At 40.3% G+C, this 16,045-nt stretch overlaps 1 protein-coding gene across 1 annotated transcript in view; it reads left to right on the top strand.

The window, feature by feature from the left end:
- Window positions 1-16,045, top strand: part of LOC104512871 (kalirin-like) — a 269,469-nt gene that overhangs the window by 221,380 nt on the left and 32,044 nt on the right. The window contains 2 exon segments of the mRNA XM_010156032.1: window positions 7,666-7,857; window positions 14,592-14,723. Of these exon segments, the coding sequence (XP_010154334.1) occupies window positions 7,666-7,857; window positions 14,592-14,723 (324 nt within the window).

Below are 16,045 nucleotides of genomic sequence, written 5' to 3'. Positions count from 1 at the left end.
TCAATGTACGAAGAAAATTGGCTCCTCCATCTCTGGCACAGAGGATCTCTGTGGAAGGGCATGAGTACTGGGCACCTTTAACTTTCAACCTGTAAGTACATGAGCAATGGCACTCAGTTCTGCTCTAATTCATTGGGCTGAAATACGACTCTCTGGAGGAATCCCACAATACAGCAAATATGCCACACAATATAAATGTGTTCTCAGATAATCCTCCTTATAGGAATATAACTCAGAGAGCAGTACATCTGCACATCATTTTCCATATGCTGCTTTTCTTTTCACTTTAGTTGAATTTTAGACCTAGAATCCCCTCTGATGATGTGGTCATGGCTTCCTTTTGTTTTTGAATCAACATCGATTCATTCATACAGGCACAGCTCATTCAACTTACGTTTCTATTTTAAAACATTCTTGTGATATGGTGTCTCAGTAGGAACTTAGAAAAACCCCAATGATTTCCATTGTTGAACAGATGCTACATAAGGAGTTGTGGTATCATTATGGACAGTACAGCAAAATCAGGATAAAAGACTAGAAATATTTCAGGATACAGATGCAAGGCAGGACTATGCTTTTTCTTTAATCTAAATGATGGCTCCTTGGTATTTATCAGAAACATCAGGTTTACTCAGTGCTTGAAATTCCTCGTGATCAAATAGATTTCTGAAGACTTTCCATATGAAAGGCCTGTATTTGGGTTATGTGTTGGCACAATGGCCTTTCTAGAGGATGTTTCAATGCCAGGTTTGCACAGGCAGGCAAATGAGGTGAGTTTTACAACCTGGTGAGGTTGGTTTGTGGAAGTAAACAAAGATGCTGTCTTGCAGAGGGCTGGGCATCCTATTTTTGGTAGAGTAGATGTGGGGGTGTATCAAGCTGAATAGTGGGGAAAGGGTGATAACCTTTAAGTTGCAGACTACTTGAACTAGAGCTACTGCTGTTATGTCAGTATAGTGCTTGTGTCTACAGTGATGATTTTTTTTTTTTTTTTTTTTTTTAAGATGGAGCAGATTCTTTGCTAGAAAAATGTAGAGTGACTCCTGGTGTCCCCAAAAGTCAGTATTGTGAATATGAGGGTGTTAGCATGCAGGAGACATCAGCTTGCTGCATACGGCTGTTGGGCTGCATACTAGTCACTCCATTTGTGGTAAAGCAGGAAGGAAGAGCAAGAGGCGATTGGAACTGAAATGACCCTTTCCTGGCCACAGCCCAGCTCCTGCGGTAGATGGTAGTTTTGCCTGTTGGCACGCACAAGAACTCTATGCAGGTCTAAATGAAGGCACTGTGTAGCAAGGATGAAGCATCTGTGGTGTTTTTTTTTTTAATCTCCAGAATAGTTTTCTCTAAGAAAACTACCATCAGTGATTGTTAGAAGGGCATAATCAGCAATTGCGACTGCACGACTGTCTTCACTCAACTGTCTTTTATGGCAACATCTTAGTTCACTTGTTCATGCTACCGTTTGTTACTTGTTGGATACTGTTAAAAAATGGCTAGTGCATATTTTTAGATAACATTTATATTGCAGTAAGAGTAGGAGGTTTACCATAAGAAATGGTCTTTGCCTTGCAGTCTGTTGCCAAAGGCTCAGCTCCTACAACATAAACTACTTTTGCTCATCAAGAATCTTCTTGCATTAAGTTACCCGCTGATAAATATTTGTGAGGTTAAGGATTAGGATTAAGTAATTTAATGATGAAGGTTTTAGAGAGAAAACCACAGCTATGGTGAACTTACTATTAGGTATGTACTCATTTGTGTTTATAATCCAGTATTCCTCAATCTTTTCATGAAATACCCTTATCTGCAAAAAAGAAAAGTACAGAATCCTTTCCTGTTACTTTACCAGAGAATTGGGAAATTGTTATCCTCACATCTGTTTACAATCCCAGGTAGAGTATTGTGACCCACCTAAGTCTGAAAACTTAATATTCTGGTGAGTTTTAATAAATTTAAAACATTTATATCAGATTCATATTTGATGAGCCTTCAAGCTCTCTCATGCTAATTACGAAACTCAAATATTTAGCTCTCAGGTTTAATGCTCAAGACATGGAGATTGGTGCAAGAATGACTTTTCAAACCCAGTTAAATGGTGCTGCATTTTTTATATAAATCTTTTTGTTTCCGAATCTTGAGGGTGAACCAGACCACAATATGAACTTTTTCTCTGGGAATTTGCTTTACATATGTGATTTTGCTAGAAATTTGCTTTGTAATTTAGCTAGATCTTTTTATGCAATATATTTGTCCCAGCAAATGTTGGATTGAGAATATTTGAGCTATCATGACTCTGAATAACAAAATAATGAAAACTGGAAGCACAGCCAGTGAGATGTGAGTTTTTGGGGGTTTGTTTTGGTTTTGTCAATATATCAAAGTCAGTATTGATAGAAGATACAGAGGAGGAAAATGGAGCTGAGGATGGTTGTATGTATTGCAGGGAAGAACGCTACAGACTTCAGTGGAAGCTGGGTGAGATCTTGGCTCTCTTTCTTTACACGATGCCTAGTGTCCTTTGAGTCTGGCATAACTAATGATAGTTAAATACTCTCTTTAGTTCCTCTAAAAAGTGCACTCTCCAGATGTTTGTTGGGTCATGCCTTTTGTCTCATGTTCTCCCTATATATCTCTATAGGCATGCTGAGACCAAAGCTCCTTCTTGGAAAAACAATTTGTTACTCTGTTAATTTAAAAGGAAGAATTATTATTGTAAAAAAAAAAAAAAAAACAAAACCCAAAACAAAACACACCAAACCAAAACAAAAAACCACCAATGTGGGATGTGGGGAAGTCATGTATTTGAGGTAATAAACTGTAATGTATTTTCCTTTCAAGTAAGGACAATAGATATTCCTTTTCTGTGATTCAAGGCAGTGCTTGTTTTCACTTCAGTTTCAATATAAATTATGTTAGTCTTTATCACAGCTGTATAATGTTTATACTGAAGCAATAATACTTTTCACAAAAATGAATATTTAGCTTCAACATTTTGTGAGTAGTTTCAATAATCTAGTAAACTCACTAGAGGGAAAAAAAAAGCAGTGTTTCAATATGCCACGTAGCGTACTGCATGTAGCTCTGCCCTTGGATACAGGGTATACGTGCCATTTGTTCAAACTGGCATTACTCATATTTCCTGACAGGACTTTTTTTGCCTGGATCTGTTAACCTCCTTAGAGAATGAATTACCCTTTTTCTGTGGGACAGGCGTAAAAATGGCAGTGTTGAGTGCTGGCATGGCTGCCTCCCTGCCCTCAGGGAGGTAGCTCTCTGACACTAGATGGAGATGCGTGTTGTCCTAAGAATGCTGCAGTGTATTTCAGAGACGTTACAATTATCATGTAAAGGCTAATGATGCCTGCTGAAAAATCCCAACATTTATCGTAAATGAATGATATTTTTCTGTATGTAGGCTGAGCTAAAATGCCACCGTATTAATCTGCAGCAGGCTATATATAACTGGTCTTATAGAAACTTAAAGGTCTTAAAGATGTCTCAGGAGTTTATTTTGTCACTGAAACATTCTTCTTTGGATTTATGTATTAGGTTCATTTCACAGATGGTTTTTAAACTCACAGTAACACAGTGAAAGCTGGTTAGTTTTTATTTTAATTTAAATCAAATTTCACCTTCCATTACTCTGCAGAACCCTTCTCTTGCAGCCCACCTTCACTGCTTTCCGTCACAGTATCTCAACCAGTTTTCTAGTAAATGGGATGAACATGGCAAGTTCCTTGCAGATTTAATGCTTCTCACTGCTAATTTCTCTTTTGTGAGTGTAAGGTATTCTTTTTATACATTTATTAGAGGAAAGTATTGTTCCAGCTAGAGTTGGAGGGTTTAATTAAGAGGGAAGATCTCCCAGCATGCCCACTAGATGATCAGGGCTGACTTAGTGTATCTCCCTGTAGGAGATCATTCCACAACTGAAACTCCACCGCTGTCCCTGCTTGTTGCTGGCATGGCAGACTGTTACCCTACCAGGTGTTAGGGACCTTAGCAGGGATCACTCCTGCTGGAAGTAAGAGCAGTGTTACAGACACTGATGACCAGAGTCACGGCCTTGGTAGGTGGCAGAAATGGACTAAGAGTTGGTGGACAAAGAGGGTTATGTGCACTTACAAGGCATTGCGCAAGGCTTTCCTAAGCTCTTGCATGGTATGATGCTGATGTACACCTGGGGAGTTTTTTTCTTTTGTTTGCCAGTCAAGTGGAAGGCAAAAAATCCCCTTTTTTGTCTACAAAGTTTCAAAGTTGAAATGAAGTCAATATAAAAATAACTCTAACACAGGGAGTACTTTTGGAAAGTCTGCAAATACATGTAAAATAAAGGTTTTCCAATGCTGTGATATTTTAGCCAAAATTTGGGTGTATCCTGGTGGCACTATGGCAGAATGTCAACTAAAGTGCTTTTACCCTTGCTTCTAGACATGAATGTATTGTTTTCTCATTATTCAACCAATTGTAGTCCTATATAGCCCTAAATCAATGATCCCTGCAGCCTTTTTTGGGGACATCTCTCTGTTTTGGGGGGGAGAGGGCGGGAAACCTTAGGTTATATTTAAAGTGGGACTCTCTATGAACTTTCTAATAGTGGATTTTCCAGCCTAAGGGAAAAAGTGTAACAGATATTAGTTGCTATATTTAACTTATTTCCTAATAGGAAAAAAAATTTATATAATAGTGGCATAGAAATATGTCAGTTTTTAAAAACTGCAGTTTTTACAGGTAAACAAACCAGAGGGAAAGGAAGGTTTAACTTTGTGAAATGTCAACAGTTGAATTTTGGTGGCATGGATTTTTGTTCAGTTTTATTGAGAACATTACACATCGGTAGATAAAGATGAAAGAAGGGGCTTACACTTTTATTCTACTTCAAGGTGGAAAAGTCTTGCATTTCTTGGATTCTAGTCAATTAAGTGTGTTTTTTTTTCCTGAAACCAAATTCTGAAGTGCCTTGAAGCCCTATTGCATTTTAACTCGATCCACAACAGAGATCCTATTTTTCCCAATAATAGTGATCCTGGGTAAAGGTCCTGAGATTCTAAAGTGTGTTATGTCTGATAGGATGTGCTATCCCGAGTTCCAGATCTTTAGCCAAGTGTTTGCTTGGTCTTTTTCTGTGAGACCTTGGGTAAGTCTTACGTGTCTAAGCCCCACTTCAATGTCCCTGCTTCATTGAGGTGGGACAGATAAGTGGAGATAAAGAGCACAAAAGAACACCTGTGTCCAGAAGTAGGAGGTATCTCCATTGCACTTCCTGTTGGAGCTATACAGAAGAGCAGATCACCTCTGATGTTGCACTTGGATCCACTCACGGCTCAGAAAGCAACAGGGCAAGCTCAGGAGTCTCTCTTTCCTGAGACAGTTCTGCTTGGTGCACTAAGAACGAAGGTGTAAGCAGGTGACTTCCAAAATGCTCCTTGCATTGTGCTGGGAGAGGTATGGAGTTTGAGCGTTGGCTACAGGACAGGGTGGTACACTTCCATGAAAAATTCTCATCTAGGAAAGTCAAATTTCATCCACAAAAATACTCATCTCTATAAAAATATAACACATGACAATATATAAATTCCCCTAACTTATAAAACAGACTCTAGGAACATCTGCTGTATTTCAGCTAATCTTACCTTTACCCTTCTGCTAGTTAATACATCTGTATACAGTAACTGTGTGGATCCAAGGAATTTAAAGTTGTTTTCCTCCATGCTCATTGCATTGCAATGGCTGAGATAATTTGGGGGTGGAATAAATAAATAAAAACAAGATAAAAGCAATTAATTTTTACATTAAAACTTCTTCAGCAACTTTAGTCTTCCTTCAAACCCGGCAAAGTTCCGTGTCTTCATTTGGTGCAACTCATTCAAGCTTTAGCAACTGTAGTGATGCTACACTGCTTTTCACCGGACGAGCTGACCTGAAATGTTGCAAAATGATCTGGGTTGAGGCTCAGTCAAGAAGGCTTTTTGGGAGAAAGGCTTAAATATTCAGTGTAAATTACAGTTTCTGTCCTAGAAGACACAAGGAAGCCACCTGTGTGTGACTGGTTGTCAAAATTCCAAATCATAATATCCTTTTCTAAGTATACTTTAAATTCCAGAGCAACCTTGATAGGTTTATCTAATTGTACTGGAAAAAAAAAAAGAATTATTTCTCTAAAATTAATCTGACAGTTTTGAGCCAAACCTAATCTTTAAGAAAAGGCTCTGTGATAAGGGGGTGAAAAAACCCCAAAACAGGAGGCTGGGTATTGCTTTAGATCTGTGACAGCTGCCACAGTCATAGGTTCTACCAGGGAGGGCAGAGTGGCTGTAAGGGCTGCGGCCCCATCCTTCTTTCCTTTAGCACCTACAGGTGTGATGAGTGTGCTTCATAGTTATCCCACACACTCTGCAGACATACTCTGCCCTGCTTCACAACTTCATTTGGACCTGTGCCTGCCTTGGCAGTGCTCTGTTGTGTTTCATGTTTGGATTGGCAGTCACCTCTCCACATTGTGCTCCCACTCACTAGGATGAGATCCTGCGCCAACAAACACTTCCACCTCTGATTTATTATTTGCCCATGAATAGTACTGCTAAAATCATCAGGGCTGTGTCTGTCCTTGTGCATGAGGATCTCATAGATTATATTCTCTGGAATTCCTGAAGCTCTTTTGAAATACCTCGGCGAGACGAGAAAGCAGTGAGTCAACATTAGCAAAACATCTCAGATTCTGAGGTGTTTCTTTCCTCCGGTGAGGAAGAAAGAGGAAGGAGGAGTGTTTATATCAAATGACATTCCAGAAATCCACAAGACAGCTGTCATTTGTCTTTTGATGGTGCATCTTCGTAAGATTGTCATGATGGCTCTTAGTTTTCAGGTTTACAGTTCCTATGCAGAACGGGCGTATTGTAATGCAATTACATTGCTGTCCACAGTCCAGTTTGAGAAAAACTTATCCTTCCACTGCTTCAAGGCTGAATTAAAAACCACCATGGAAAATTATTATGAAAGAACAGAAAATATTACTTTCTTAGTAGGTTCTTTGAATCCTTCTAAATTCAGAATGTAGTTAAATGATCTCTCTGCTGGAGAACAGCTTAAAATAACCTTTAGAAAAGATAACATTTTAACTGAAGAATATAATTTAATAGACATTTCTATGGGAACTCTCATATTTCTATAGAATATCCTTATGAGCCATTTGAAATTCTGTAAGACTTTCATTTGTTGACACTGCATGTCTATAAAGGATTGTCAGAGAGTTCTCACAGGACAGAGAGCAAACATTTCACTTATAAATATGTGGATATAGCATCCAGAAATATGAATAAATGCAACAGTAATATCAAGAATAAAATAGAAGCAATGAGTAGACCCTGAGAAGTGAGTAAATAGCTGAAGTATGCCAAATTAGTTTTACATAAATAAAGTCAAGGGGAGAAGGGGTGATAACAGTCTTGGATAATGGCATAGATGTACAAAAAGATTCCTGAGGGATGTATTTTTAGGGTGGAAGGTAGTATGCCTCCTATTGATGCATATTTAGGCGGGTGGTTGATTGTTCTCACTGAACTGCTCGGCTTTGCTCCAACTGGTGGTGTTTGGAATGTGTAATGAAGGCAGAGGGTGGTCATGGTTCCTCCTCTTTATTTACATGTGCTTTTTAATTTTCAGAATGCCTATGTCAACATCAATCGGATCATGTCTGTTGCATCAAGGCTTTCCGAGGCAGGCCATTATGCTTCCCAGCAAATTAAACAAATATCTAGCCAGCTGGATCAAGAGTGGAAGAGTTTTGCGGCGGCTCTGGATGAGCGCAGCACCATCTTAGCCATGTCTGCTGTCTTTCACCAGAAAGCTGAACAGGTGAGCTGCTTCCCTGACTGGCAAAATGTTCCACTGCTCCTTCGATAATGACAATGCTGCAATTATTAGCTGATGGCTTTTGGCTTGTATGCAGTGAGTTTAAGAGCCTGGTTTGTAGTGGATCACTGTCTCAAAAACAAATAGTAGCATTTCCCCCCTGAACTGGTACCTTTTCCCTGAGTGGGTAAGAAAATATGTTTATGCCTTTGTGATGAGAGGGGATCTGATCATGTGTGCAGCAAGCATGCTGGTGCAGTAACGTGCTGCCTTATTTTTATTGCATAATATTTCTTCAGTGCTGTGGATAAAATTCAGGATTATTATGGTTAGGAAATCAGTACGTATCTGCACTCATGCACGTGTGCTATGTGCACAGGAATAGTCACACATGGGATAGAAACTGACTGCTGGTATGGGTCTATGAGCTAAACCACTTAATTGTTAATGAAACCTGTGGAATTCATTCCACCACCTAGTCTTGTAATGTTATCCATAGACTCAAACTTTGTTAGACCTCACTAAGTAGAGACTTCAGAGACAACTAGGAACATCCAAGGAAATTTTCTGTGTCCCAAAACTGGTTTGTGTCTTTAATGACTATCAGAATTGGTCCATAATTTCATAGCTACAAGAGTGTTACAATATGTCAGTGACTAAACCCTATGAGGTTTTTTTTTTACACCTAAACCAGGTCCACCTAAGGTTCAGCTTTGATTGTGTGTTGGTTACGTTCGTTTTCCAGTGAAACACCGCTTTGGGACTCTCTTCAGTATTGTCATGTCCTTGTTTTTCCAAGTAGTTAATATCAAAGCTACGGAGTGGGTGTGCTTGATGTTTACAAAATGACCCATACTTCAAGTGTCTGAAGAAGAAATTGTAACTGATAATCCAGAAACTGTGCCTCATTAATCGGTATATATGTATGGAAAAGTTTAGCTCAAGCAGTAAAGGTTCTCTTCATTGTTTGTTTCTATCTGTAGAATTATAATGGATCTCTTTTGCGTTTCCTCTTGACAAGAGGCCATAGCATAGTGCAATTACTCACCCTACTGGGCACTTACTCATGTAAGCATAGTCAGTGGCTCTTACAGGACTGATAGACCAAGGAGCTGCCTAGTGCAAGTACTTTCATCTCAGTACGATGGACACTGTAGTGTTTAGGTACAGTCTTCATTTTAATAGTTGTCAGTCATCCTGTGTTCATAAAGTAAAATGAAAAAGAATTCATCCAGTCTATAGTCACAATGACAATGTTTAAGGTTCATTAATGTATCAGTTCTTGTTTGTTTTGGTTTCTTCGGGTTTTGTGGGTTTTTTTCCTTTAATTTTTACGAGTGATCCCCTGTTTTTCTGAAGGGTCAGTCTTGTTTGCAATTTGAGGAGTTGCTGAGGTATTGTGTAGCATGAAAGGCAATAAACCAGAAAGCTGTATTGAACTGTCTGTCAAGCTAGAGGGGAATGTTTGTGGGGTTTTTTATCTTCCTACCTTTTGAACACTGTCAAGTGGGTATTTTGCCTCACCCTCCACTTGAAAAAAAAAAAAAGCTACACTAATGTCACTTTTGGCTCTGGGTCTTTTATCTCCGCAATTGTATAGATGGGTCTGAAAAACCCAATCCTGCCTTGGTACCTCATCATAAAGAACTGAAGTTTGTGCTTCCTGACAGAAGCCAGTCTCATTCCTAGGCAGACTGGAGAATTTGCTAATTGTGAACAACAGTTGCTCCTCACTTGTAGTAAGAGACAAATCAGCAGAAGAGAATTGCTGATGTGAAACCTGTAAACTCAGACTGCTGCAAAAATGAAATGTGGGAGTCAGTGTGTCCATTAGTGAGGACTAAAATTTTGGCCTTGCTTAGTAAGTCTGGTAGGATAACCCAGTGGCTTGAATGCTAATAGTTTAGTCATTTGACCGCTGTATGGTATTAAAAAATGAGGTGTTTGGCATTTAGTCTATAACTCAGTCTGTTGTCTAGCAAACACTCATTCCAAATATGACTCTTTCTTATTTGGCATCGCTCATGTTTTTTTTTTAAAACTCAAATCAGGGTTTCATTATTTTACAATAAGTAAGGCTTAAATCTCGGAAGCAAAGATGTAGATAGACCCACTATTTCCTCTGTTCCCAGTCAAATCCTTTTTTGCTCCCTTTGCTCTGTCAGTAAAGGTAGTCTTGTTGCAGATCCAACCATTTCCCCCACAGTCTACCTCTGTGTCCCCCATACTGATCCGATACACAGATTCTTTCCTTCTCCAGTGCGATAAGCTGCTACAGTCCCTTTGTTCATTCCTTCCTATTGATTGAAGTTCTCTGTGAATGCCAACAGGAAGCAAGTCTATTAGGACTGTAATCTTTCAGCCTTTGGCACACCCCAGCCTGCAAGGAGGTTGTTGGCTTGGGACAGAGATTTCTGAAAAGCTCTACAATCTCTCTAATATGCAAGTTGAACAGGAAGCAACTTGTTTTTCAAGGTCTCTTCCTAAAGACCCCACACAGAAAACTTCACAGAATACTATTTGTCTGGCTTGGACGGATGAAAGCTGAGTCAACCCTGCTGGGAATTGAACCTCACATCTGTCTTCACGTGCCTCAGAATCACGTTGCTTTCCTGGCTATTACAGCAGATACATGTGGCATGTTGAATGGAACTCGGCTGAATGAGTCTCTGGATCAAAGCTTTTGCTTTTTTTTTCTTCTTTTTTCTTTGTTTCTTCTTTTTCTTGTGTGTGTGCACGTGTGCCTTCCTTAATTTTGTTAAAACACAATTTGTACATACTAAACCATCATCAAGAAAAGGGGGAAAAAAAGGAAAGAAAAGACAAATCTTGCCAACTCAGCCTCTGGCCAGGCTTCCTTCAGCATGTGTGTTTGATCGAAAGCCAGTAAACTGAACTTAAAGCAATCACTACGTCCAGGTCAAGGTGCAACTTAGGATATTCAGTGGAGGTGTTTCCCAAATGTCCCTTAATTCCACCTGCTACAAATCTCTTGGTGGGTTGGGTTTTTTTTTGTTAACTCTTTTTCTCTCTGCCCCCCTTCCCCCTCTCCCCCTTGCCCCAGCCCCAGCTTTGCTAGTGTGGAGATGTTCTAATGCAAAAGAGAATCTGTTTCTGTATCTTTAGGCATGTTTGAGGCTATTCGAAGTTGCAAGAGAGCATAGGAACACATGCCTTATCTCCCTGTGATTTCAGGAGCGCTGTGCTGATTTACACCAGATGAGATTCCAGCCCACTGACTGCCAGATGGGGGAAGCAGGCAAACCGGGTGTCCTCCCTTTCTTGGATGTAATCTCTGAAAGTGTGCTGAAGTATTTGTAAAATGCTCTCTCTACAGATCCTGTCAGAATGAACAAACTAATGTCTTCAATCAGCCAAGAGACCTCAGGCAATTAATTCGGGGTCAGAGCCTACCCTCCGAAGTGCACCAGCAGAATTGTGATGTACGGCAGTAGCTGTTAGGTGCAGATGCTAGACCCGTATCCCGATTCTCTGAAGACTGAGCCCTGACCATTTGTTTCAGATTAACTTCCTCCCCAACTAGGGAAGACTACTGCTCTGCCTGGAACTCTCTGAGCACGTCCTGAACTCCCCTATTTGAGGAAAGGAAATGAAAAAGAGGAAAAGAAAAAAGGAAGAATTTGAGGGAAAGGAGGAAAGGAAAAGCCAGTTGACATCTATAAGATGTGGGGTTAAGACCAAGATAACTTCTGCATTTGTTAGGGAAATTCCAGAAACAACACAGGGAATATACAATTAGCCTCATATGAAAAATTCCAGAGCATCAGGAGATCACTGAGGAAAACAATTTCATGGCCTTCTTCCCTTCTTTCCCATTCTGGAGCATGAAAGTACACTAGAGTTTTGTTTTAATTTCTCCAGGCCCTAGGAGAACAACCCTGGTTATCCTGCAGCTTTCATGCAGAGGCCTAGCAAGCAGTAAGAAAGGCTGTTCAAAAAATGTGGGGAAATCTGAACCACAGAAATGCCGGAGCTGTGTTTTGGAGCCACCATGTGATACAGCACAGCAGTCCCTGAGGAAAGCTAGTACGAAGTGGTCTGGGAATCCATCATTACCTCACCTAATAGAGAATTTGCAATTTAGGTGAATATGTTGTGAGTCAGGAGAAAGTGTAGGTCGTTACTCTAAAGTTTCTCTTGGATTGGATTAGAGATGCAAAGGTACTTTAGGGGCTTTTTTGGTTTTTTAGGAGACATTTTTCTTAATCTTTCCTGAAGTCTTGAAAAACACAGACAATTATTGGAGCCTGTCATTTCAAATCATATTTAAGCAGCTTTTATGTTCCAAACAGGAGCTATTCTAGTCTATGGGCTAAGTGGAAATTTAGGCAATTAATTTAAACGGTATTGAGTATCCAGTGGATGGTAACAGCTCCTGTTCCAACCTAACAGTCAGCAATTTAGAGTTTTAAATGCATCTTTTTTTCAATGCAAACAAATGGTGATTTTTGTGATATGAATGTTTCTAGCATAGTTATGTTTATTAAAGTTTTTGTCTGCCACGGTGTATGACAGGTAATGAAAATTAATGTAGCCGCTTTTTTTCAAAATACTCAAATTAATAGTCCTGTGGTATGAACTAACACTTTGCAAAAATCCTTTAAAAAAACCTTTCCTCTCCCTGCATGGATCTACACACACAGCACAGGCCACCATGCCCTGTTCCAGGCTATCAGAGTGAAACACTGAGAGGCTGCATTTCTGAAAACTTCTTAAAACGGATGACGTCAGCTGCTCCTGTGAGTGGCAGAAGTGACATTACTGATGTAATTGTTGTTGTGATTTTTTTCTTATGTACAGAAGATATGCAAAAGAGATGTAGCTGTGAGACAACAAGGTGAAAATATGGTTATGTGTGTAGGATCTTCTCGGGGCTTCTCTGACCTGTGCAAATCATAGTCTGGGGATATGGCAGCATATGAGTTAACATGAGTATAAGAGCTTGTACTAAAATTGATAGAATTTAGCAGTTTGGATAAGAGCCGTAACAGTGTGATTCCAGGAGCGCTGGTCTATAAGGTGTAAAGGTCTTTTGTTCATGGTTTGACCAAGAGGTTCATGTAACAGCCCCAAAAGGGTTTGATCTCAGCTCTGTGCTCTTAAAACTGCATAGGGAATACTGTGAATTCCACTGCCTTGGCACGAAATATGACTTCAGCTTTATGCAGGGGTGTTCAGGAATTTCATCTGAAGAGGTTCAATAGATCAGGAGTCAAACTAACCCAAGAGAACCTGCCATCCTTACCTCCAGTCGTCTAGAAAGCACAGTTTTCACTGGTAGATTTGTACACTGTAGGCGTGAAGCTTTAGGAATTCCTCTTTGTCACTGACTCTGTGCACCAAAAAGAAGTGTTTACAATGCAAACACTTTATAGCCTTGATTACACAGCAGCGTGGTGAATAGCTTGACACTGCTAATAAAAAAGGATGCTGATGCCAGAGTTGAATTTAAATTCTTCACTTTGAATCTCCCAGCCCTTCATGCCGTAAGGGAGTGCTTTACTAACAAGCCACAGGTGAACACTTCAGGAGTGGGTGAAGCTGTGATCCTGGGGATGGCTTTGTGGCATTATACGTTCACCCTGCAGGACACTGCATCTGTTGTATAATTAGCTGTTCTTTTTTATAAATAGCCCCAAAGTATGGCAGGCTGGTTTAACAGAAGATGGAGGGAGAGAAAATATTAATGAGAAGTAATGAGGTGGTATTAGGCAATAGTACAGACAAAAATATGAACATGTGAGTTGTGTCACTGAAGTAAGCCCTACTTAAAGGAAAAACCAGGATGGGAACCTTAGAGGCAAAATTACTCCTTTCTTTTACAGAACAGGCAGCACCCAGGAGAGCTTCCCCAATTTGTTCTGCCAAAGTGCATCAGCACTGCTCGGGAGGCCTTTAAGAGTGGAAAAATATTTTTTCCATCCTTCTGCTCCCCAAAGCTGTCCAGTTTCTGGCTGTCTGTTAAGGCTTCCAACCAAGGTGCTAAACCATATCAATTGCAATGGCAATGCTTTTTTCCCTCCCTTTTTGTGGATGTCTGCCCACCAGGACGTGGACTGAGACAAGCAGCTCATTTTGCTTTGGCTGCTTAGAAGCTGTCAGATGGTTATGGTATCTGCTCACTGCTGACCGGGGCCAGAATCAAATGCGTGACCCAGGGGTTTAAAGCCTTGGTTATCCTGTTATCAATCCCACTGAGCTGGCCCTGGGTTGGGAACCTGAAATGAATCTCACCATTGATTTTAATGGGAGTTTTCTATTGTTCAGATTAGTAGCATTAAGGGGACAGGTAAGTGATTGAGGGAAGGTCAGCAGCTGAGACAATGCCAAATCCATCTGGAGCTGTAACTGTGTCCTTTTGTGCCTCATGCTGTTTTTTTCTAAACATGTTGCAGCCTTACTTTTTGGCATGCAATGTTGTAGCCCCTCTGCATGGTGTGCAGAGCCTCGTAGAATGGGTGTCTTCTGGGCCTGGTTAAAGAAGCATTTGTTTTTAATCCAGAAGAAACAGAAAACATTCTTTTGGATCTTGGTATTCTCCAACTACTGAGGGTGACTGGAATGTGCTGTTGCAGGGTGCCCAAAACGACTCCTTTGTAACTGTTCATTTTCCTCAGTCCTTACTGCAATCATATGTGGAACTCTACAGACAAAATTTTCTAATGTTGAGATGTTGTTCTGTGTCACTTTGCTCATTGTTCCTGGAATTGTTTCAGTTCCTTTCAGGTGTGGATGCCTGGTGCAAAATGTGCAGTGAAGGAGGCCTCCCCTCAGAAATGCAAGACCTGGAATTGGCTATCCATCATCATCAGACCCTGTATGAACAAGTAACACAGGCCTACACAGAGGTATGTGCTTCCCAGAGAAGAATGTGAGTATCTGTTAAGTGATAACAGGCATTGCCTTTTGGAGCTTAGCTTTTCTAAATGAGAGAGTTCTGCTTTCCATTTCTGCATCTTTTTTCAAAGAAGGAGTCAGATCTAACTCCAGGCTGTAGGAAGTGAATGAAGAATTTAGCCTGGAGAAGAGGAGGCTCAGGGGAGACCTTATCGCTCTCTACATCTCCCTGAAAAGAGGGTGCAGAGAGCTGAGGGCTGGTCCCCCAAGTGACAAGCGATAGAACAAGTGGAAATGGCTACAAGTTGTGTCAGGGGAGATTTAGATTGGATATTAGGAAAAATTTCTTCACTGAAAGGACTGTCAGGCATTGGAACAGGCTGCCCAGGGAGGTGGTTGAGTCACCATCCTGGAGGGATTTAAGAGACTTATGGACAAGATGTTCAGGGACGTAGTTTAGTGGTGGAGTTGGCAGTGCTGGGTTAAGGGTTAGACTTGATCTTAAAGGTCTTTTCCAACCTGAAATATTCTGTCATTCTTATCCACTCTATTCTGCTATTCATGTCTCCAAGACTGAAGCTTGTTGGAAAGTAATCCACAGATCTCCTGAATGCTTGGGTTTCGTTGTATTTTTCATTTCCCTGTGCTGTGCTTGATTGTCTTTCTGCTGATCAAGGGATTTTGCTCCTTGCAGAGTTTTTTAAGCTGGACAGGAGGACTGATAGTGCTTGCTATACTTAGTAAGTTACCAAGTGAAGAGTCTGGAACAGAATAGAACAACTCTCCTCCATGCTCAACCCTTGCTCTGGTCATCATGTTCTTGGAAGAATCTATAGTATAAACTAGAAAAGAAGAGTATTTACTGATCAGGGCTTGGTGGTAGGTGCTCATGTATACACAGTGAAGTTGTGCAGGTACCTTGATGAATGTCAGGGATGTTCAAAATCTCTTATTTTCCAAACACCTGCAAGAATTTGGGAGTTAGTCAGTTAGAATGAGCAAGTCTGGGTTGCAATCACAAAGGGCAATTCTTTATTCAATACTTAGGCTTCTCAGAAAAAGCAGGTTGTGTGAAGGAACACAGGACAGTCCTCTAGCTGCAGCTGTGAATTTTATACCTGTACCCAGTCAGGTAAAACTAAGGTTTTTATGATTGCATTTAAAATCTATTTCTAAAAGTTAAGTAAAATTGGGATTAAATACCAAATAATAGTGTTTGAAAATGGCATTTTGTTTATTAGCCCCAGTCTTCGTTTTTGTGAAATGAAAATGCATTTAAAACTCATTTCCAAAAGCAGTCTTTAACACGCGTATTGCTTTTGCTGATGCTTCC

Source organism: Eurypyga helias, unplaced genomic scaffold (assembly GCF_000690775.1).
Source record: "Eurypyga helias isolate BGI_N326 unplaced genomic scaffold, ASM69077v1 scaffold27, whole genome shotgun sequence".
NCBI lineage: Eukaryota > Metazoa > Chordata > Aves > Eurypygiformes > Eurypygidae > Eurypyga > Eurypyga helias.
The sequence above is the reverse complement of the archived record's forward strand: the minus strand, read 5'-3'. Positions and strand labels throughout refer to the sequence as shown.